This window comes from Candoia aspera, chromosome 1, assembly GCF_035149785.1.
Source record: "Candoia aspera isolate rCanAsp1 chromosome 1, rCanAsp1.hap2, whole genome shotgun sequence".
Lineage (NCBI taxonomy): Eukaryota > Metazoa > Chordata > Lepidosauria > Squamata > Boidae > Candoia > Candoia aspera.
This window is the reverse complement of record NC_086153.1, coordinates 105,100,887-105,125,886: the sequence shown is the minus strand read 5'-3', so window position 1 is coordinate 105,125,886 and position 25,000 is coordinate 105,100,887. Positions and strand designations below refer to the sequence as shown.

The 25,000-nt window shown below is 38.3% G+C and overlaps 1 protein-coding gene across 1 annotated transcript in view; it reads left to right on the top strand.

Annotated features, from left to right (window-relative positions):
* The window catches only part of ARMC2 (armadillo repeat containing 2), a 71,315-nt gene extending 49,338 nt beyond the window's left edge, over positions 1 to 21,977 (top strand). The window contains exons 11-18 of the mRNA XM_063311385.1: positions 3,664 to 3,809; positions 5,565 to 5,664; positions 14,124 to 14,436; positions 16,021 to 16,143; positions 19,886 to 19,999; positions 20,554 to 20,686; positions 20,869 to 21,029; positions 21,618 to 21,977. Of these exons, the coding sequence (XP_063167455.1) occupies positions 3,664 to 3,809; positions 5,565 to 5,664; positions 14,124 to 14,436; positions 16,021 to 16,143; positions 19,886 to 19,999; positions 20,554 to 20,686; positions 20,869 to 21,029; positions 21,618 to 21,736 (1,209 nt within the window). The 3' untranslated portion in view covers positions 21,737 to 21,977. The remainder of the gene's footprint in view (positions 1 to 3,663; positions 3,810 to 5,564; positions 5,665 to 14,123; positions 14,437 to 16,020; positions 16,144 to 19,885; positions 20,000 to 20,553; positions 20,687 to 20,868; positions 21,030 to 21,617) is intronic.
* The last annotated feature ends 3,023 nt before the right edge of the window (positions 21,978 to 25,000 follow it).

Below are 25,000 nucleotides of genomic sequence, written 5' to 3'. Positions count from 1 at the left end.
TTTTAAAGGTGTTGAAGAACCCTAAAGAGTAAAACTTCCCTTGCCAGGTTTGACTCCTGGTGACTACATGGACTGTCCTTTTCTTAACAACATTATGGAAGTGGTTTGTTATTGCTTTTTTCTGGGATGTTTTCCAACTTCCCAGTCCAGTCAGCTGTACCGTCCAAGTGCTAACCTGGCACAACCCTGCTAAGCTTTTTTTGAGATTAGCTAAAGCAACCTATGTGCTGCATGTGCTGTAACTTAATAGTTCTATAATGATCTATAATTACCATTATTGGAAACTGATAAACTCTTACTAAAAGTTACAGCAGAATTCTTACTGAATACCAAAGGAATGGTAAATAAAACAGCTATATCCTGTTGGGACTTCTTGTCAGTTTCTGTCATGTGCAGTAGCTGTAGTTGTATAGTTGCTGAGCCTGGGTCTGGTATTTGTCTGTTTTGTATACTTTACATGTAAAGCATTTGTACAGTGCCACTTATCAAAGATTAAGAGAGCACAGTTATTTCTTGCTGGTAAAAGTTGCAACAACCACAGTAGGTCATGGTATTGTGTCAGTGCAACATCTCTTTCCTTGGAATGGACAATAGGACGTACCACCTTGGTGTTCTCCAGTTATGTTGGAATTACAACAAGGAGAATTCTCAGCCAATATAGTAATTAACCCTGGTGTTTCTATACATCTGCGCAACCATCATGATATGCTGGGAAGAGCAGTTCAGCAACATCCCATTCCTATGATAAGAGTGTCAGTTATAACAAAGGAGTGATGTATCTTAGGTCACCTTTGGATGAGAGTTTCCTTCTGCAATGGAATGTATGCTGTTGGAAGGGGTACATTAGATTACTGAACAGAATGCCAGCTGGACTAAATGCTAGAACAGCAGCTGCCCATATTCTGGTAACCTGTTTGAACCAGAAGCTGCGAAATATTAGAACTGATGCAGTTTCCATAGATATAGATAACAGGTATCAGGCATGCTGATTCAGTGTGATTCCATTGCATTGGTAAATGAAAACAAAACAGAAAACCATAGTCTAGGCCAGGGTTTCTCAACCAGGGTTCCGTGGAACCCTAGGGTTCTGCGAGAAGTCTCTCAGGGTTCCCTGGGAGATCACAATTGATTAAAAAAGTTATTTCAAATTCAGGCAACTTCACATTAAAGAAGTAAGTTTCTTTATTTTCAGTTTAAGAACACGGTTAATGCATATATACAGGCCTACACATGAAACAAATATAATAATTTTGTAACTTCTGGCCTATATTTGAGCTTGAATATGCAGGGGTTCCCTGAGGCTGAAAAATATTTCAAGGGTTCCTCCAGGGTCAAAAAGTTCAGAAAGGCTGGTCTAGGCAGTGCATGAGCTTTGCAGAATTACAAACTGACACCACACAGACCTGTGCACACAAATGTTGTTCTTGTATTGGATTATCATGCACTGAGATTGGTTAGGATAATTATAGTCTCTGGGACCCTGAAGAAAACTAGTGGTACTTCAGTGAAGGAGCAGAAAGTAGGAGTTTCAGTCTTATAAGTGATCTCTACCTTGTTGCAAAGTAGGAAAAAAAGCTATAAACAAATAGCATCAAGTGTCTTTCCCATTTATTTTATTTAAGAGGTGAAAGGAAGCTAGCAGATTGGCAATTTTCAGAGAAAATTAGGAAAGGAATAGAGAATCATTGAAGTAAAGAGATGCAAGATCGATGTTCCATCTAGGACTAATAGTGGATGAGAACGTTCTTATGCCAGTAAGGCTGATCATGAAATGTTGAAATTGGTTCCTGATTACTGCAAATATCACCTTTTAAAGCTGTTTAGCTTTGCATTAGACTAGTGAAGTAATTAGTAATTTCTCATTAAAAGAGTCCCAATTTCTGGTGTAGTTTGTAAAAAGTTCCATATTGGTTTGGGTCTTTTTTTCCCCAAATAACATGTTGATGTTACAATTATTGTTATTCAGGAGTGGATGTAATGCCAAAACAACAGTATTTGTAATTAATATGTTGTAGTGTGGGAGAAGGAGATTTTGCTTGTAGTTGCTGGGAACAATTTATTACTGAATTTTAATAGCAGTTATATGTAAGTTTAGAATAATAGGAGAAAATACTCCTCATTTGAGCTATCTTGAGTGTTGTTACTCAGGCTCTCGTATTGAAAGGGCCAATTCAAACAAAATGATTTTATGTTTTAAGAAATTAGGCAAAACATTCTTAACAGGGCCTTCAGTGACTTACAATACCACTTGTAACCTGAAACCTCAGGTTTTAAAAAAATAAATATTAAAAGATTTCATACTATTTTTACTAATTAAATGGCATAATTTTTTTGCAAATGTATATAAAGAAATATTTGGGGACGTGGTGGCGCTGCGGGTTAAACCGCTGAGCTGCTGAGCTTGCCGATCGGAAGGTTGGTGGTTCAAATCCGCGTGACGGGGTGAGCTCCCGTTGCTAGTCCCAGCTCCTGCCAACCTAGCAGTTCGAAAACATGCAAATGTGAGTAGATTAATAGGTACTGCTTCGGTGGGCAGGTAACGGAGTTCTGTTTAGTCATGCCGGCCACATGACCACGGAAGTGTCTATGGACAAACGCCGGCTCTTTGGCTTAGAAACGGAGATGAGCACCGCCCCCTAGAGTCGGACACGACTGGACTTAATGTCAAGGGAAACCTTTACCTTTACCTATCAAAATACATTTAATAGCACCTGCAAAATAAATCATTGGAATTCCAATTTTATGTTTTTAGAGAAAAACATCTATTTTCTTTTCAATAAATTCATAATACAAAGAAGTGCTAGGTTCATAAAAAAATAAGAATAGTGACTTCAGTCTTTCCTCCCAGTCTTTATATCTCTTTATATTTAGTCTAAATGGCAGGAGAAACTTTAAGAAGATCTTGTACATCAGCAGAATTGAGACCCATGACTTAACAACCATTACAGAAGGCCAGTGTCCTTTTTCTGTCCGTTTCAGCTCTCAAGTACAATTGCATCTCTTTTTCCCTCTTACGTGCCTCCTCCTACATAATTCCACCCCATATTGGAAAATAATAGCATTACATTTTCTATGCAAAGCAGTTTCTTTAGAGGTGGTCCAGGACATGTACTCCCTATTTCATGCAACTGTTCAAGCAAGAAACTGCTATAGTGAGTTCTGAAATAGAAACAGAATTGTTCAGTGTGAACTCAGATAACAATTTATCCTGGTGATTTCACGTTAAGAGATATAGGAAGGTACTGATGGGATTTTGCAGGACAATTTCAATTTGTTCTTGGTCAGTCGGCTCTAAGGAAAGATGAATTGAAGCCTAGTAGGTCTCTGTTCAGTTGTGAAGTGAGAGTAGAAAGTAAGTCAGGTAGAAGAAGCAATCAGTTTACTCAACTCTGGAAAATATTCACAAATAATTAGTTTGCTTTCAGATAAAAAGTGACTTATAAATACATCTTCTTTTAACAATCAAGCCTGTATCATTGTTTCATATTTTGGAGTTTAAATAATCTGTACCATTTTAAGATTTTCCATACCACTGAGTTTCATACTGTTGCCATTAGAGAAGGGTTATGCAAGATTTTGTTACATTTTCAAAACTATCTGGTACTTACAATAAAATTATGTTTATCATGTTTTTTAATTCATATTTAAATGTATTTTCTCCAGCTCACTGCCACTTTACGAAACTTGGTAGACTTACCTCAGGCAAGGTGCAAATTCCTAGAGTATGGCGCAATTCCAGAGCTCTGTCTGATGCTGGAAAAATGTATGAGTGACAAGGATATATGTACCAATGTGGCCAGAATATTCAGGTAATCCCACTATTTTTTTAAAAAAAATTTACAGTGTATATCTTTTTGCTTCTGCAACAGCCACTTCATTATCTATGATAATGTCGGTGGTCCCATGGAGATACTGGTTATATCTCTGTTGAAATGTTTGGATCAGTATCATGCTTAAGTCCTGAACTATTGTGCTGGCTCTCTTTTTTGAATAAGAAAGCACTATCTTCTGCAATTAGACACAAATAGGCCACCCACAGTCTGCTGGGTGCCCTTGAGTATATTTTCTGTTTTGACTTGTGGTTTCTGTAAGAGTGTCAGTACTTCTCACCCTCACCCAGCTGGCAGATAATGTGATGGGGAAAGGCTTATGTGTTCCTTGCTGCCTATGCAGCAGGAAAACTGTAACCTGCATTAGGATTGCTGTAAGAGGGGAGGAAGAAACTTTATTACTTCCTTCTTTATAGCAGCCCTGCTCAAGATTGCAGATTTTCGGATGACTTTAGCATAAGGAAACCAGAAAATCGCATCAAAATCATTAGGAATGAAGAGCATGAGACCTTCCCATCTTCCAGTGTCCCTTTTAAAGATTGTTGTTTTTCACTATTAGATAGGGTGCAGAAATAGTAATTTTGAGTTGGTTTATTGGGAAGGGATTAAGTTCTGCCTACTCCCAAAGAGATCTTGTGCTGAATACTATGTGTCTGTATGTGAGTGTGCATTTGAATGGACGTGTATGAATGTGTGAGCGAGCAAAATATATGACCTTAGGTTACTAAAGTTATTCACCCCTGCTCTAAGCCATACATGCCTATGGCCCCACATGATACAAAGGAACATGAGCACCATGAGCATAGCTAGGCTTTCACAATGTCACTTGTAAAACAGCTTATATTTATCTTCCATAACTCAGAAATAGGACTTGGCTGCACATGTACTTCTAGAACACTGAATATGTATTTAAAATAGATTGCTTCCTCTTAAGTTATAAATCATTTTAACTGAAACACTGTTTATATTGCTAAATAATTGCTAAGCCTAAAAAGAATGTGCAAAAGTCATCAAAAGCATCCCGTAGGAATGAAGTAGGGACATTGCTTGTTTTCCACATAAAAGTTTTTATATTCCGTCTCCTGTAGGACCCCTTGAAAAAAGAATGTAAGTATATCAAAGATGAGATCTGCCTCCTGGAGCAGTGGTCAGTGGCAGCAGGCAGTACTTGAGGCTGGATAGAATCATAGGTTGACTAGTCCATAGCTAAGCGGTCTAGTCAGACAGCTCAGGGCCTTAGAGCTTGCCATCTTTGTGTCTTCCTCCACTGCTGCTGTTACGTCTTTTCTTCTCTCCCACGAAAGTATCACTTCCCTTCCACAGCAGCCACTTCCTCATGCTTTCTGCTGCTGCACTTGCCCTTGCTGCTGCTGCTGCTGCTTTGTCTTTCTTGCTGAAGTGCGTGAAGATTTTTGCGTTGTCTGCAAGGAATCATAGTGGGTCCCAAAAAAGCAGTAGGGGGGTTGGGGGTCATCTTCTACTATATTTAGTGGTAACTTAAGTTCAGCTGTTAATTGTCATTATTCCATGTAATAGAGTTGATTTTTTAGTTACCAAAGTCATTGCTGCTTGCTTCTGTAATTGCTACTTGTATTGAACTGCAAAAAAATAGAGAATGCTGGCCTTTTCATTTTGTACCCTGAATAATGTTTAAAATCAGAACAAACAAAACTTAGATTGTAGGTGGAAATCATAGAAGAAAATCTCATATATGTCATTGCTTCAAACATGCAGCAAACTTTCTTCCTTCAATGACTGCTGTACAGCTTTGGCAGATTGCTCCAGATGTTATGCCTTATTTTTAGCCCTGCTAAACAAATACCCAACGAAGCAGGTCAGTTTTTTAATCTCCTGTTTTTTATATTTTAATCCTTTGATGTGTCTGTGGTGTTGTATGTATGTAACTCCATTTTTAGAGACAAATTTCATGTGTATTTACCAAATAGAAATGAATGCTGTCAGCCATTTAGGCACTTAGGAATAGGCTCCTGTTCTAGTAAATTTAGATGATGCAAGCCTTCCAGTTAGTGAGGGATAATAATAGAGGGGAGTGTAGAGATTTAAGGGGTTGGGAGTTTCTTGGTCCTGGAACGTTTGTATTTAACCATTTAGCCAAAAATGGAATGAAAGAACAACAAAGGAAAGTTAAAAGGAAAAAAAGAAGAGAAAGAGAATGATTTTTTAGAATAGTAAGATTGCATTTAAAAAAACCCAATTTCCCCAAAGAAATAAGAGTAGATTAAACATTTCTTTCAACCATGTTGCTGTGTATAAAATATGCAGAGGGGAATCAAACTTTTTTTTTCCTATTACTAAATTGAGTTCATACTGAATCCTGTTCCACAACACTGGCAGTGTTTGCACTTTCATATGGCCAACAGAAATGTCTTTTCATTAGTAAAATTTATCATTGCAGAATATCCAGGTGCTGGTAGACACAGAGGTTCAAATCAAAAAAGAATATTCATGAAATAATATAGAATGGTAGGTTTATGATTAAGAAATTAGATAATTCAAAATGAAAGATATGAAGTGGCTAATATGTACTTAAGTTTTATCTGGTCCTGTGATGGTTTTAGGGTATACTCAGGCTATCCCAGGATGGTTCAGCTGAAAAACTTCAAACCATCACAGTGCAAAGTACAACCTAATCTTGGTGTTTGCAATCTCAGCCACACATCCCATTTTCAAATCTAATGATTTTTATGACTTTCAAATCTATTAAATTTCTCTTTCTCTTTTTTTGCCTTCTATAATACTTTACCTAATCCAGAGATTTTGAAATCTCAAAAGTTTACAAGTTTGCTAGGCATGATAAATAATGAACAAACTTAACGATGTTTGTCAGCTACTATAGTTTTATAATGTCATTTACACTTCATAGAAAGGCACTTATATTAGCGTGAATGCCTTGCCCTTAATGGTAATAATGCGAAATTACAATAATATTTGTTACCTGGACCACTTTTGCATTGAAGTTGAATCCTTGATTTACACTGCTAAACTACTGTTTATTTTACACATTAACTTATTGAAATATCTAGAAAGGTTGCATAATTTCTAATTGTTGCTATTACTATTCGAAGCCATTGAATATGTCCTATAATTATGTCCAGATACCGTTTTGCATTTATTCTTATGAAGTTTGTTTTGTCTGTTTTTCTGTCAAACTCGGTATGAAAATTGCATGGACTTGTCCATGCAGTTGCCAGGAGTCAAGACTGACTTGAAAGCAACACCCGCACCCCCGCCACCCCGGCAAAAGCCACCCTTAAACTGAACAGGTGGTTGGTCTCCAGCTCTTTGGTTGTATGAGTTATTTTAAGGATGTAGCATTGCAGTAATATTGTTTCGAGTGTATTTTACTGCAATGGCTTTGAAACACCAGCAAGGATTAATAGTTGAAAGGCAAGGCCAAAACTTGAGGCTAGAAGGGACCAAATTAATGCTGTTGCATTTGGGGAAACTTTTGCTGCTTTGCCCAAAGAAATGAGAAGCAAGAAAAGGGGAGAAGCTGGGAGTGGAGGAAGCTTACATTGTTTCTAGCAGCTGTAGGTGGAAAGAAACAGATTGAGGATAGGGATCTTTGGGCAACAGCACGGAGGAGAAATGCTACTGCTTGTTTAAGCCACCCATTGCCCCCTTTCTACTTCCTTGCAAGTGAGCATGTGGAAGACCTGAAAGCTCTGGCATCTTAGGCCAGAATAGCTGCTAGCCTCTTGATTGTGGCAGGCAAAAACACAAACAAAATAAGTAAGTCTGTCTCGAATACTTTAGACAACTGAGATGTAATCATATCACGTTGCTAACCCTGCCTCCCTCCTAGACTGTTTTCTTTCCACCAGCATTCCACTGGTTGAGAAATGCTGATTCAAGGGATAATCACATAAAGGACATACTGTGCAGTTGAGAAATTTGCCTTTTCTTCGTATACAGTTGAGGCATCCTTGAAATAATTATTCCCTAAACGATTTGGATCAGGGATAAGCAGTATAAGCTAGCTGGGTCAGTAATGTTTCTATATTGTAAAGGCACCACATAGCAGCTGAGTGCACAGGCTGGGATAGCAACAGTGCATGGCACAATGGCTTCATTGGCTAGAAATAACCAACCAGATTTATATTGCCTAATGCTTGCTTTAAATTTGAAGTTGGCAACCCTACAGTGTAGTCCAGGTGTTTGGAACTCTTATTTCCATCAGTCCCAGCACTATGGCCAAAGGCAAGGGATTGTGGAAATTGGAGTTGAAAACATCCAAAGTGCACCAGGTTGCCTACTACTGCTTAAAGTGTAATTGGGGAAATTCCACGCATTTTTTTCTTGGAAATAGGGCTTGTTGCATTCAAAGTAACTTATTCTCAAGTTTGTGTTGTCATGGCCTTAGACAGTGATCATGAGTGCTCGATTGAAAGTATATTCCAATAATAAAAAGACATTTGCTGAGAGAATAAATAATAAATCATAATACCATTCTGTGCCTTTTTATATTGAAGTAGAAAACTAATTTTTTTGGCTATATTGGTAGGAAAGTTACTAAAGTATGAACCATTCAGTTAGCAGTAGTGAGAATTGTTTCTAAAAAGGAAATAGTTATGATGCTTCCTTCTGAATCAAGATCCCAGTTCATTTACAAATTGACATAGCTATATATCTTTTACTTGTGTCATTTTTTAACGTGCTGATTTATACCGAGAGAGCCAGTTTGGTTAGTGGTTAGGGCATGGGACTAGAAACCAGGAGACCGTGAGTTCCAGTCCTGCCTTCGGCACGAAGCCAGCTGGATGACCTTGGGCCAGTCACTCTCTCAGCCCTCAGAAGGAGGCAATGGCAAACCAATTCTGAAATCTTGCCAGGAAAACTGCAGGGACTAGTCCAGGCAGTTGTCAGGAGTCAAGACTGACTTGAAGGCACCAAAAACAAAAAAAAACATTTATATTGTGGTAAGCAACCAAAACCTCCAAGGTAGCATTCATTCCCTTTAACTGTTACTTTGGGTCTGTAGTCTCCTGTAACCAAACTGCAGTGTTTCAGTGGAACCGTTGCAGATCATCACCACGGTGGTTTCCCACTTTTAGAGCTAAAAAAATGCAAAAATTGTCCCCAGATGCTTCGAAGTAATGGGAAATCTCATCCTTGCTCTCTGTATCTTGCCCACTGCAGCTCTTGCCTGAATCATACATCTGTTCTGCACTATTGAATGAATCACCACGAAAATTTGTATTTAAATATATACTTTGAATTTTTTTTCACAAAATACCTATTTTTTACCTAAAATATACATTTTACATATTTTTTGAGGTGAGAATTATATCAAAATGTGAAGGATTACTATATTGAGAACTACATTGCAGTTTGGGAGATGTAAATTGAGTCAACTTGTTTCTAAATGCAGACCCAACAAAGTCTCAAATGTCTGTAGTTTCCCCTATGATCCTGTTGGCCTAAGATTTCAACTGAAAATGTATTAGGCAATTTACATTCATTAACATTTTCTTTTATTTTTTTATGTATTTATTTAAAATATTTGTATTGCTACCATCTTAAACCAAACTCTGGGCAGCTTACAATCAAGAATAAAACCACCAATACATCCTAAAAACCAAAAACCTCCCTTGGGTGAGATGGGCAGTGACAGAAATTTGAAATATAAATAAATAAATAAAACCAATAACCAGAAAAACAGAACGTGGCACCATAGCCATACTCCATTGATGCAACCCACACATTCTCTCCCAGTCTAACCTCACTCTATCCCTATTTTTAGCACCATTTTGAGTGTTGATTTTTTTTTTCCTCTTGAAAATTGAATCATGGGCACCCTGATTTTTTTAGCTTAGTTTCTTGGCTATTGTGGGACATATGCATATATATATGATATGTGATATGTTTGAATGATTAAACTCAGGAAAAAATGATTAGGAACTATTTAGGAGGTTTGACTGAGACTCATGGACATTGGAGATTGATTTAAGAATAATATGTGTTGCATTCAGTTTGACTTAGTTATCTTACTTTCCAAGCTTAAATAAGTAACTGGGCAGATATCACTTCTGTTGTCAGGTTAATCTATCTTGTGAGTAAGGAGGTGCTTCAGGTTTACAAAGACTCTGTCCATCTAACATTTACAGTGCATTTTGATCCATAGCTATTCAGTTGCATAGATTGTATGTTCAGGAAAAAATTATCTAGGAGAGGCAGGCCAGCTATACTGAAAAATATAATTTAATAAGAAATATACCTCAATAACCTACCTAAAAGTTGATGGTACAGGTGGTCCTTATTTAGTGACCACTGGTTCAGCAACCATTTGAACTTACGACAGTGCTGAATGAGTGGTAGTTACAACTGGTCCTTATATTTATGTCGGTTGCGGTGTCCCCGCAGTCACATGATTGCGATCCAGGTGCTTGGTGCTTGGCTCACAATTACAATGTCACAGCATCCTGCGGTCACATGATTGCCATTTGTGGCTGTCTTTGCTGGCTTCCTACAACCAAAGTTAGTGGGGAAGCCAGCAGGAAGTTGCAAATGGCGACCACATGATGTCCTCGCTTAACAGCCCATGGTGATTCACTTAATGATGGCAGCCAGAAGTACCGAAATTTCCATCACTAAGTGGTGTGGTCATGTGACATTGCACTTTATGACCGCATCACTTAGTGATGGAAATTCTGGTCCCAATTGCCTTCGTTAACCGAGGACTACTTGTATTAGTATGTGGATAAATATTGGCACTGTGTCCTAGATTTCAAAATCGTATTTTAGCTAGAATCTTTGTTAGATGCTCTATTAAAAGATTCTGGCGTAAAAGAAAAAAAAACTTGAAGATCTACAGTTGTCAAGTAGTCTGTCCTCTTCTTCTCTAAAATAACACAGTGACTAGTAATAGTAACAAGTGTCCCAAAATATTTGTGCTAAAATAAATTGTTAATGTATATTTAGTGTTTGGAAACCAATATAATGTATGAACAGATATATTGTGATAATTGACTTATTTTAAGTCCCAGCAGAATGTATTTCCAAATAAATGTACTTTTCTATATCACTTTATTTTAAGATGTTTGCAATCCACTGTGATTTTAAAAAAAGTTTTTTTCAAATATACACAGACTCCCTGCAGATTCTCTGGGCATATCTGGATGTGATCTGCTTCAGTCCATGAGATGGCACAAAGTATGCAAGCATGAATGTATTCTGTCTCCATATCCAGTCCCTAATCTGCCTTGATAATAATGCCAGTGAATCTTACTACTCTAACAGGGGAAAATTAAGATGCAGTGCTTCGTGGATTTCCTAACCACTGGGGAAAAAAATCCACCAATTGCTCCCCCAGTATGGGGTGAAGGACGGGACAAGTTTAGCCATCTGTCAGAACCATTACAGTTTGCTTTAGTGAGGTCCTGATTTACCACTTTTTGTAATTGCTCTAGCTGTTGTTGCTAGAGGAGGACCAGGACATCTCTTGAGTGCTTACTCTAGTGGTCTTGGTGCTACTATGGTTATGGTAGTAGATCAGGTCCTCTCAAAACACTTTGGTCTGGGTCTTTTTATACCATTAGAGAATATTCTGATCTACTACTTCCTTTAATTATCTTGATATCAGCAGAGAAAGTGGTAGACCAAGACCTCTCTACAGCTTTCTCTAGCAATCTTAGAATCTCTAGGGAGCATGGAAGACCAGGGCATGCACTTAGGTCTTGATTGCTCACTTAAAGATTCCTTGGTCTACTACTTTCTCTAGCAAATCCGAAGTCAGCAGGGAAAAAAGTAAACCAGGACTTCTCTATTCCACTGAAGAAAGTAGTAGACCAGGATCTCTCTGAGCACTTAAAGTGGTCTTGCATTGTCTTGTCTAGAAATAGCAGCACCAACATTGCTAGTGAAGATCCTTAGAGAAGTCTTGTTCTACTGTTTTCTAGCTGTGTTGGTGCTGCTGCTCTTTACCTCACACCATGTCAGTCCATCAGGGCAAACCAAAATGGCCTGGTCAGCAATTACTAGAGAGGAAGGGGCATGCATACAGCAGTTGAAAACAATCAATATGAGTTGGGCAGATTCCAATTCTTTCTGCAGTCACTGTTAAAGTGACACAAAGAAATCATGTATATAGCAAAGCTTGTCTCTGGGCACTTCTTCCAAATCAAATCAGAAAAGCCCAAACTCAGTTGGCCTCAGCTATGGGATGGGAGGAGAGGAAGGCTGTGTCATGCAGATCTGTTAGCTGGGTATTCTCAAACCTAAGTTGGGGGCCATATAGATGTGCCCTCTTGGGTGATGCAATGAAATATATGTGGGCCACCTTTTCCTCTTGGTAATATTGCCTGGCCTTCTCTGCATTTTATACTGAATCATTAGGAATATTTATTTAAAAATAAGAAAACTGCAAGTATTTGGAACTAATGTCCAAGTATGTTGGCCCCAAAGAATAAATATTTTAGAATTAGAAAAATGAAGATTCTCAAAATCAGTGATACAAATGTTTATGCTACATATTAGAGGAACACAATTTCAGTACAGTCACAATTCAGTCCCCACAGCTTGCACTGCTTATTCATTTTCACTTATCTTCTCATAATTTAATGACTGACAATTACTGTGTTTATATTAAAGTTATATTCTATTATTAAAACTATTGCCTTTTTATTGTTCCTCAAACTGATATTTTAAAATAGAGAACTTACAATTGACATATAAAGCACATATCTGAGTAAAGTATTCATAACGTACTTGAATTACCGTATTTTTTTTCTTCTGAATGTTGGAATAAATGATATGAAAAACAAATCCTTTGATTTCAATATGAATAATGGTGTTAATTTTGAGAGTTATTAGATATGATCCAACCAATGATGAAAGCTTCATATTCAATTGATTGAATATGGTAGAATAATAGAATGAAACATCTGTTTATATCTGTGGGACCTCAAACTGCTGAACTTAAGCCCAGGTGTGTCTAGTTTGCTTTGCCTTTGTATACAAGATTGGCAATGCGATTTGGGGGAGTTGCTAGTGGTCCATTAGCTGTGGTTGCCCATCTCTGGTATATGGTAAGATAAAACTATTCAAGGGCCATATGCTATCTGAATGATAGCTAAAAATATAATTAATTAAGGTATTAGTAAGTTAAAACTTCCTAAGGCACTTGGAATGCTCATGTCAGAAAAGAGCCATTATGTACAAGATACAAATATCATATATTTACTTGAGATGAAAGCATTATGGATTATGATTTACAACTGGTCCTGGTTTCTTAGAATGCATAATGCAAATATTGGGTTTTTTTCTTGTCTTATGTATTCTTTGCCTCTGCTACATTTTGGCACAGATAAAATCCCAGGATCTCTCTTAATGAGAGTCAGTTTGGTGTAGCGGTTAAGCACCAGGCTAGAAACTGGGAGACCGTGAGTTCTAGTCCTGCCTTGAGCACAAAGCCAGCTGGGTGACCTTGGGACAGTCATTTTCTCTCAGCCCTAGGAAGGAGGCAATGGCAAACCACTTCTGAAAAACCTGCCAAGAAAACTGCAGGGACTAGTCCAGGCAGTTGTCAAGAGTCAAGACTGACTTGAAGGCACAAAAAAAAACAACCCACACCATTTATACTGTGGTAGGCAACCGAAACCTCCTAGGTAGCATTCATTCCCCTTAACTGTTACTTTGGGTCTGTAGTTTCCTCTAACCAAACTGCAACATTTCACCTTGCTAAGTATGACATTTGTTTGTAAATTTGCCTGAGGTAGAAGTGGAGATGGATATTCTAAAAGCAAATTAATTCCCATCTCCTGCCTGTTTTCTACATTTTTAGCAGCTCCATGCTCAATAATACACAATAAAAAAACTCTTTCATAGACAGTTATTGAATCACTGGGTACATCTGTGTTGCTTTTACACAAATTAATGGCTATATTACTGGGTTATATAACCATTCTCCCAAAGAACCCTTGTAGTTTATAGTTGGGTAGTGTGGTGTTGAGATTTGATTTAGATCTTTTACTGAAGGCAGTGTTATAAACGTGTACTTAGAATTGTGGGAAGTTATGTTCTGAAAGTATTGCTAGAGAGTATGTGCTACTGTAAGGAATATCTTATGCCATTTGTATATGCAAATGTGGTTCATAAATAAAATCATGCTAGGTTGCATTATGTATTCTTTTATTTTTGTACTTTAAATGTGAACTGTTTAACTATTGACTATACTGTTCAATATGAACAGAAGTTAATTTAATTTTCTTTTCATAAATTATTACCTATTTTCATTTGCAGCAAGTTCTTTTCCTTTCTTATGTTCAATTTCAGGATTTAGTTATTCGTATCATTTTCATTCTTGGCAATTTAACAGCAAAGAACAATCGGGCCCGGGAACAATTTTTTGAGGTGCAAGGAAGCATTAATACACTGTCAGTACTTTTCCAAACTCACTGTGAAACTGATCCTAATGGTAAATTGTGGAAAGATGATGGCGAAATAAAGAATCTCAGACATCCTTCTGAAGCAGAAGATATTCTCATCAAGCTGATAAGAGTGATTGCCAATCTGTCCATTCATCCAAATGTAGGTGCATGTTTGGCAACTAACCATCACATTGTGGCATTACTTATTACAGTACTTGGTAAGAACTGCTTTTGAATATATAATCTGTAGAAGAGGAACCATCAGTGTCAAAATCATTTGGCTGACATTAATTTATGTCACACTTCCCTAGCTGACACATGCCCAGGGCCAAAGTAATATTCTGGAAACCCTAGGCATTCTTAAAATTGTAGCCCCCCCACCTTCCCCAATTATAAGTAAACATTTGCATTATATCAGAGAATTTCTGGAGCCAGAATTTGTTAAGGCTCTTGGGTACTCATGGTTCCCAATGGATAATCCAACTCTGGTCATGTCAATCAGAGTTAAAATCTGACATAACTTGAGGGTGCCAGATTGGGAAAGGCTGGTAGGTTCATAGATGCATAGTTAAGAGCTCCCCATTATCCACCTTCTCTATCTGCAAGCTCACTGGCTGCTTTCCCAGTTTCAGTGTCTTACTGTTCAATCCACATCTCTAGTATCAAAGCGGAGCTGCTGGGCAGGAATGCCGCTAGAGTTTGCCTCAAAACCAGGGCTCAACATAGCTCAGGGCTCCTCAGATTGCCTCCCATAGAATGGTGGGTGGCAGTTCAGTGCCACCCTAAGCCCCTACATTGGCTTATGACTTCCTAGAGCTGATGCTGATCATCATGGCATTCTTTTTTTCTTTTCTTTTTTTTATGTTTTATAGTCAGGGAAAAAACTGATTAAGCAGATGTTAATTTTTTAAATTTAAATATGCATGATTAAAAGACATCTTTTTAAAAAAATGTTTATTGTGAGGATAAGAGATACAGATGTTCCATTTTATTTCTGTAGTCATGTTAGAATTTAAGTTAATTTAAAATATAAATTGCACACACTTGGAGATTAGAAAAAACCTTGGCAGTTTCCCCCTTCCTTACAATATGCATGGAATATAGAGGCAATGCCTGGAATGGCAGTGGGATGAGGAGGAAGAAAACATGTCTTAGTTGTATGCTGCATAAACTGGCTATTTTAAATGATGGATTTAAATTTACCTAGCTGCATCAGTATTGTGTAGCCCATGAAGGCCATTATAATTGGGACAGCATTCCTGTAATTCTTTCAGTTTTAATTTCTGTGCATTTAAAAAACCATGGCAACTATCACCTACATGCTACCAATATTTTTAGCTGGTCAAGAATTAGAAAAGGAAATTGGCAGGGACATGTCTTGAAAGTATTTCTTTGCTTTCTTTGAACCTTTCCAAAGTCTTGCTGGGCATATCATGTATTCAGATGGCAATATGAAGGACGTCTGAAAAAAAATCTATGTATATGGTACTAGGAGTCAACACTGACTTGATGGCGTATAATCAGTCATTCAATGAAGGACTTCAGTAAGATGAATGTGTACATCTACTTGAATAAAATAGACATGGTTTCAGTGATATTTTGAAATGGCCCCAAACAAAAAGATTGAATTCAGCATCAGAATTTTATTGAAAAGTTGCCAATTCCTTATAACAACAGTTGATTGTATGGCTTCATTTTATGGAGTCGGTGTAATTTTTTTATACTAGAATCACTGAAGTTATGATGAGCTTCATAATCAGTATCTTGACAAAAGTCTTAAGTCTTTTCTTCTAAATCACTAGAGTGCAAGTCGGTTGAGGAATGTGAGGAGCTGGTTATTAATACCACTGCAACAATCAACAATTTATCCTTTTATCAAGTGAAGAATTCTGTAATCCAAGAGAAGAAATTATACATTGCAGAATGTAAGAATATATTAAAATTATTTTCTCATCTTTCTATTGTATGGTAATGCCCAGTATTGCTTATGACTATTACAGATGTGAGTGAAAAATAATAAAAAGGAGCTTATCATCTAATGTATTATTTTTCAGACAATTTTGTTGTAAGACTGGTCCAGTTTGGCTTAATCTTTGCCATGGTTGCCTTTATTGATTAGCCTTAAAAAGAAGAACATGCTGATTTTTTAAATTAGTTGATCAGCATATTAACCCATTTCACTATTTTTCTGTCTTTTGTTTTTGTTTACCTGTATAGATGAAAAAGTATTATGACACATAGAAAGCTAAAGTGCGTATCACTCAAAGGTATTAGATGAGAACTCATTGAAGAAAATTTTCAGATATACGATAAGTTAATAGGGAATTTGTGTCTTTGTAGATACTGCTGAACTGCACTTCCAGCATCTCTCACAATTGGTTATGCTGGCTGGAGCTGCCAGAACTTATAGTTCAGCATCTTTTTGAAGCTCCACATCTCTGATATATTCGGTAATTTTTAAAAATTGGAGTCATGTTTACAAGAGATTTAGCAGTTAGAGAAGTGATAACTTCCTGAATAAATAAGAACAGTGCCAAGATTGTATGGATATTCAATAAGATTGATGGATATTTGTCAGCAGATAAGGAAGGAAGGCAGGAGAGATGCCAAGTTTTATGAGGGTGAGATTAAGAGTGAGAAAGTAATTTTTGTGAGGGCAGTTTCAGCAGAATGTAGAAACTGAAGGGAAGCTAAATAATATTTTGAAGTTTTTTCTTTGATTTTCTACTAACCAGGCTCCCCAAACAGTATATAGTTATATCCAAATGTATATAGTCCTGTCTAATTGTATGTTTCAGTGAATCCTAAGTAAAAATAAACGGGCATAACCACTGCATGGTGCAAAGTTAAACACAACATCTTTCTGCAAATGTAAGCGTATACTTATTATGTGTATGCAGCTGTGTACAGGTTCGAAGTTAAAAAAACCCAGTAAATACAGCAGATGCAAAAGTTTGGACACCTTTTCAGTTGGTACTTTGTAATACCTTTTTTGGCAGAAAAAACAGCTTCCAAAAATTTTTGGTAGTGAGCTAAAACTTTCAGGTTTTGTTTTTGGAACTTTTCCCTACTCTTTCATGTAGAATTATTCTAGATCAGAAATATTCTTAGGTCTTCTTGCATGAATTGCACATTTTTGAACTCTCCATAGATTTTCAATAAGATTTATGCCTCGGGACTGTAATTGCAAAATCTTTCTTTTCTGTAAGTAAGGTTGATTTGAACATTGTCTTGCTGAAATATCAAACTATTTTCAACTTCAATTTCTTCATTGACTGTGGGATATTAGCTTCTACGTTATTTATTTATTTATTTATATTCCAAATTTCTATCACCGCCCATCTCTCCTGAAAAAGGGACTCTGGGCAGTTTACAATAAAATCAGAATTAAAACATAAATTACAATATAAATAGTAAAGGTAAAGGTTTCCCTTGACGTAAAGTCCAGTCGTGTCCGACTCTAGGGGGCGGTGCTCATCTCCGTTTCAAAGCCTTGGAGCCGGCGTTGTCCATAGGACACTTCCGGGTCATGTGGCCAGCATGACTCACGGAACACCGTTACCTTCCCGCCGAAGCGGTACCAATTAATCTACTCACATTTGCATGTTTTCGAACTGCTTGGTGTGCAGGAGCTGGGACGAGCAACGGGAGCTCACCCCGCCGCGCGGTTTCGAACCGCCGACCTTCTGATCGACAGCTCAGCGGTTTAACCCGCAGCGCCACCGCGTCCCCAGCAATATAAATAGATCCATAAAAATAAAATAGATATAAAATATAAAATCCAAGCAGCACAGATCTTGTTCGTTGGGGAGAGATCCATGATACTAGCCACCCCCAAGATGAACTGGTGGCCCTCCCACCCCAAGCAAGGAGACAGAACCAGGTTTTTAGGTTCTTCTGGAAGTCCGGGAGTGAATGGGCCTGTCTCACCTCCGGGGGCAGAATATTTCAGAGGGGGGGTGTCATGTTCACTGTTTTGATGTGCACTGTACATCGTAACATTTCACATGCCATGGCGCTGACACGCATTTCTGTTGGGAGGGAGCTGCTGTGAAACCTTGTACCAAGCTCTGTATCTGTGTTCGTTACAATGGAATGTGTTTGGGTTATGTTATCTGTTCAAGGCCTTTTCCTGCAGACCATCAGAAACCGTTAGGAGCACCTGGGATTGTGAACTTGGGAAGATTCTATGGGGGGAGGGATCTCATTTGCACCGAGGGTTTTTAGTTTGCATTTGGCGCGCTTTTATCATTCTCAGCTTTCTTTGTGATCCTGCATACTATTCTTTAATAAATCAGATATCTTTGAATTCCTGCTCATGAGTCTGAGTGTTTTAGAATAGGCATTCATTACAGGGGGTGCCACTGCAGAGAAGGCCCGCCTCCTGGACCCCGCCAGATGGAATTCCTTTACCAGCGGGGTTCGTAGCATGCCATCTTTGCATGACCAGGTGGGGCGGGTCGATGTTAGGGGGATGAGGCGGTCCCTCAGGTAACCTGGCCCCATGCCATGTAGGGCTTTAAAGGTGATAACCAACACCTTGAATTGGACCTGGAAGCAAACTGGTACCCGGTGCAGCTCGCGCAGCAGTGGTGTTATGTGTGCTGATCTTGGGGCACCAATAACTGCTCGCGCGGCCACATTCTGTACCAGTTGAAGCTTCTGGATACTCTTCAAGGGTAGCCCCATGTAGAACGCATTGCAATAGTCTATGTGGGAGATGACCAGGGCATGAGTGACTGTTCGGAGGGCCTCTCGATCAAAATTGCCCAGTATAGTAGGGTCCAGGGATGGCTTTTTGAGGAGGGGGTGTACCAGCGCCTCCTTGAAGGCAGCCGGAAACTCCCCCTCCCTCAAGGATGTATTAACCATCGCCTGGATTATGTTGATACCCTGTTTTTAGCGTTACAATTTGATCAGGGCTATCTAGACTTTGTATACAATTTTCTGCAATAATGATAATGAGTACCTCTGAAGAACCCCAGTGATTCTAACTCTTGGTTAGACACAACAGTTTCTCATAACTTCCTGAACTTCTTGTGAAGCTGATTGTTTGTTCTTGGCTTATGTAACAAAAAACGTAGACTGATCAGTCCCCTGATGTAATGTTTCTTTTACCCCATGTACCAGCCTTTTGTCTGAAGCACTTGCTATTCTGTGGTATTTTTGCCACATACTGACCAACAGGAAGTGGTGTGTGACCAGTTTCATTCTTACTGGAGCTCATCAGATACAAGTAGCCATTGTTAACAATTTAGAGCTTATATACACCTTTGTAAGATCTAAAATTGATTATAATGGGTATATATGTATGTGATGAGTTCCAGTAGGAGTGAAACTGGTTGTATACTTCCTCCTGTTGTTCAGTAAGTGGCAAAAATATCACAGGAATATGCATACTATGCTGTACTGTACTGTGCTATATATACATACATACATACATACATACATACATACATACATACACGTGTGTCATTGCACTTTTAGCCTGAGGGCGTGACAAGCAGCAACTTTTCTCGCTATCCTGAGAGCTTAAAATAAAGATGTACACACATTGCTTAATTTGCCTTTCTGTTACTTACTGCCCTGCTTTTTGGTGCAGGGCTGAAGCAAAAAGATGCCTTATTCCTTGAAGTATATTAAATGCAGTATATTTTCCTCTTACAGTGCTTCTACAGCTGTTAATGAGCAGTCATATGGATGGAATTCTGGAGGCTATTCGGGTCTTTGGTAATCTTTCTCAAAACCATGAAGTCCGTGATTTTATTATACAGCGAAAGGGTGAGTTCCTGTCCCATTAGAAATGACCAAGTTATATGAAGTAACTTAAATCATATATTCACAAAATGTTTCCTGTTGGTTTTTGCTTAAGAGAAATGGCTGTTAAAATAAACTGTGTAAAAAGTGCTATTTGGGAACACTTGGACAAGTGTCATAAAAGGAGATTCTGTTTAACTTAAGCAGAATTTGTAAGGGTAGGTACCATCATGTCCTTTTATACAACACATTTATTGCCTCTAAATTAAAATGCTCAAAATGTTATGAGATCTCATGCATGAGTTTAGCTTTGTATCAGGGAACTTTTTAAAAGGACATTGAAAGAGTAATTGTGCTCAAAGTAGTCATGCCAAGTCTTCATGTTGTGATTATTGGGATAAGCCTGTGAAAAATGTTGCATTTTCATTAATTGCATGGAGAGTTGGTAATTGCTACAGAACAGAAGTCAGTATTTCAATCCTTTGGAAGTGGCAGAGCAGTATTCTAATGGTGCATCTGATACAGTTACTTGTTCTTAAAAGCAAGTTTGTTCTCTAAATTTTTCTTCTGTGATCTAGTGTACAAGTTCATGATTGCTTTGCTTGATGCCAAACACCAAGATGTCTGCTTTTCAGCCTGTGGAGTTCTCCTCAACCTTACTGTGGATAAAAGCAGGCGTAATATTTTGAATGAAGAAGGAGGAATTAAAAAGTGAGTCCTAGAAACTAGCTGAGTCAAAGAGGTGGCTAAAATTCACACTGGGGAGGGGAAAAATATCTAGCACATTGTTGTTTCTATTTTCCTACAAGGCTTTTACAAAGACCCTAGATTTTCAAGGGTTTAATAGCAGCTATTAAAAAGCAAACATCGGTTTTCACCTGTTATTACAACAGATTAATCGATTGTTTGAGAGATTTTGGGCCCACAGACTGGCAACTGGCTTGTTTGATATGCAAAACTTTGTGGAACTACAGCGAGAATGTTACCAGCAAGGAGCCCTGCTTTGAAGATGATGACTCAAACAGTCTACTAGTTCTTCTTATGTCATTTTTAGGTAAGCTGTAAAAACAATCTCACCATACTTCCCTAATGGATGGAAATGAGAAATACAGGAAGCGGCTTATAGCAGGACCCTTTTTTCCCTTGTAGTTCATTATTTTCTTAACCAATTGGCAGTCTTTCCAGAGTCTTAGCAGGAAATTACTAGTATTACCAACTACCTGATTTTTTTTTAAAAGAACCTATCAGTAATTTGAGAGCCAGTTTGATCTAGTGGTTAAAGTGCTGGACTAGGAGCAGAGAAACCTGAGTTCTATTCCTGCCTTAAGCATGAAAGACAAATGGGTGACCTTTGGCTGGTCACTCCCTCTTAGCCTCAGGAAGAAGGCAGTGGCAAACCACTTCCAAAAATGCTGCCTAGAAAACTCTATGCAGTAACCAGGAGTGAAGTCTGACTCAAAGGCAGAAAAAAAAAGCCAAACCCCTTCAGGAAATATATCTTAATATGCGCGCACATTCTTTTTCTTAATTCTTCTCTGTGTTGGTAGCAGATATATCCAAATACATGTGTGAATAATTCTTAAATTGTTTTAAGTATGTTATTATTTAATGTTGATTGGTAGGTATTCTTCTCTTGTTATAGATGAAGAATTGGCACTGGCATACAGTTTTGACAGTGACTTAAGGGAGTATCACAAAGTTTATTGGGAAACAGAGTTCAAACCTGTGGCACAGAAGCTTCTCCAGAGAATTCAAACTTGAAAATCATTACTTGATAATACTTCATTTCAAGATGGGTGTTGAGTCAATCAGTACACAAAGCACTTCTGCAGCTGTTTTTGCAAATTGTTTGGTATCAGAATATTTCAGTATGTTTCCATGAAAAATGCCTTTTAAGTTTTATACTTTTCTATATAGCGTGTACATTCATTGTAGAATATCTTTTCTTAAATTTCCAGTGGCATTTAGGAAATACAAAAATAAACCAATTACAACATCTGAATTGAGTATCTTTTTTATTTAACTTTATAATAACTTTATGGTTTAGAGTTAAGATTGTAAGAACTGGTACCATGGTTATCAAGGTATCCAGAAAAGTCTGAAAATTGGGTCTGTGCATGAGTCATGTGTCACTGAGTTTGATTCAAGGGATACTGCTGAGGGGACTGTTGCTTGGTATCATAGCCATTCATCTACAGTTGTGGGAAAAAGTAAGTACACCCTCTTTGAGTTCTGTGGTTTTACGTATCAGGACATGTCATCTGGTCCTTAGCAGGTCTTAAAATTAGGTAAAGACAACCTCAGATGAGCAACAACACATGACATATTACACCATGTCATTGTTAATTTTACAAAAATAAAGCCAAAATGGAGAAGCCATGTGTGAAAAACTAAGTACATCCTTACTGCTTCCATAGCTATTAAGAGGCTAAGTATCAGCCAGGTGCTGCTGATCAAATGCCCTTGATTAATTGATCATCAGCAAGTGTGACCACCTCTATAAAAGCCGAAGTTTTAGGGGTGTACTGGTCTCAAGCATTCAGGTGTTGTTAACACAATGCCAAAGAGTAAAGACATCAGCAATGATCTTAGAGAAGCAATTGTTGCTGCCTATCAATCTGGGAAGGGCTATAAGGCCATTTCCAAACAATTTAAAGTCCATCATTCTACAGTGAGGACACTTACTCACAAGTGGAAAACATTCAAGACAGTTGCCAATCTTCCCAGGAGTGGACGTCCCAGCAAATTCACCCCAAGGTCAGACCATGCAATGCTCAGAGAAATTGCAAAAAATCCAGGAGTTACATCTCAGACTCTGCAGTCCTCAGCATGTTAAATGTTAAAGTTCATGACAGTACAATTAGAAAAAGACTACAAGTATGGTTTGTTTGGAAGGGTTGCCAGGAGAAAGCCTCTTCTCTCTAAAAAGAACAGGGCAGCATGGCTTAGGTTTGCAAAGTTGCATCTGAACAAATCACAAGACTTCTGGAACGATGTCCTTTGGACAGACGAGACCAAAGTGGAGATGTCTGGCCATAATGCACAGCACCACATTTGGCAAAAACCAAACAGCATATCAGCATAAACATCCCATACCAACTGTCAAGCACAGTGGTGGAGGGAGGGATGATTTGGGCTTGTTTTGTAGCCATATGACCTGGGCAGCTTGCACTCATTGCGTTGACCATGATCTCCTCTGTATACCTAAGTATTCTAGAGTCAAATGTGAGGCCATCTGTCCGACAGCTAAAGCTTGGCCGAAATTGGGTCGTGCAACAGGGCAATGATCCCAAGCACACCAGCAAATCTACAATGGAATGGCTGAAAAACAAAATCAAGGTGTTGCAATGGCCCAAATTCCAGACCTCAACCTGACTGAAATGCTGTGGTGGGACTCTTAAGAGAGCTGTGCATAAACAAATGCCCGCAAACCTCAACGAACTGAAACAATGTTGTAAAGAAGAGTGGGCCAAAATTCCTCCACAATGATGTGAGAGACTGATAAAGTCATACAGAAAATAGTTACTTCAAGTTATTGTTGCTAAAGGTGCTTCTACAAGCTATTGAATCATAGGATGTACTTACTTTTTCACATACGGCTGCTCCATTTTGGCTTTATTTTTGTAAAAATAAATGACACGGTGTAATATGTCATGTGTTATTGTTCATCTGAGGTTGTCATTACCTAATTTTAAGACCTGCTAAGGACCAGATGATTTTTATTATGTCCTGATATGTAAAACCATAGAACGCAAAGAGGGCATACGTACTTTTTTCCATGACTGTATGGAGGGCCCGCAAGAATCTGGCCGGTCATCTATGTATATGAAACAACTGTAAGAAACTATCTGGAACTTTGGAGCATGGTACTGCTGGAATGCTAATGAGACTGGCTTTTAGTAGCCTTTATTATCAGTAGTTTAATGCATTGGATGAGATTGAATAAGCAGAAATTGAATCCAGACAAGATGGAAGTAATGTTAGTCAGTAGAAAGCCTAGCCCAGGGATTGGCATAATTTGGTTAGAACCTTTACCGGTGATTCTTCTATTGCTTCCCGTATTTCTGCAGATATTCCATCAAGTCTAGTAACCTTCCAACATCCCCTTGTAGTACTAGAGGTTCTTGTAAGTAGGGAATACCTTCTAAGGGATGTTCACATATCTACTATACAGAATTTCAGTATGTTCCTTCCATCTTTGTTTGATCTTCTGTGAATCAATTATTATTTCTCCATTAGTATCCTTTAGCATACCAATTTTATGTTAGAATCTTCTAAGTAAAAGGGGGACATTTTTGTTTTGCTACATCCATCCTGTCTGAAAGCAGCACTGGTCCTTTGCTTTTCATGTTCTGATTGTACTGTTAGTACTCAGAAAAATCCTCAGTTCTTCCTAGGTAGCATGTTGTACCACCTGACCCGAAGGCTCCATCATCCAACACTTTACGTCAATCACTTTATATCTGTTGTAATCACTATCCAAGTGAAATACAGCAGTGGTTTATTCTGTGTGGTAAGAAAAGATGCCTTCCCTTTTGTTAAAGTGATCTGCTGCCTCCAGCATCTTCCTATAGGGCTGCTGCCTGAAATAGCTGTTTGCTTTAGCTGGGCAGCTGGGATGATCTTGGGTGACCTTGCTGGGGGGTATATAGTCCTGATGCTCTTTCCTCATCCCTCCCAGGATCACCATGTGACATAGCGCTTTACAGCTGCATCACTTAGCGATGGAAATTCTGATCCCAATTACTGTCATTAAGTGAGGACTACCTGTAGTATGACTTGAGGGGGCAATGTTGGTAATTCGGAGACTTGTAAATACTGTTTTAATATTGCTTTAATCATTTAATGTATTTCACTGCTTTTATGTTGTTTGGAGCTTTTTTAGTGAGATGAAACTGGAAAGTGAGCTGCATCATTGCTGGCTCTACATTTAGCAATGAAAGAGGAGAGCAGGCACTGTAGTAAACAAGGGAGAAATCCCAAGTGCCAGTAGAAGTTTTTATTCGGTCCAACACATTTTGGAAA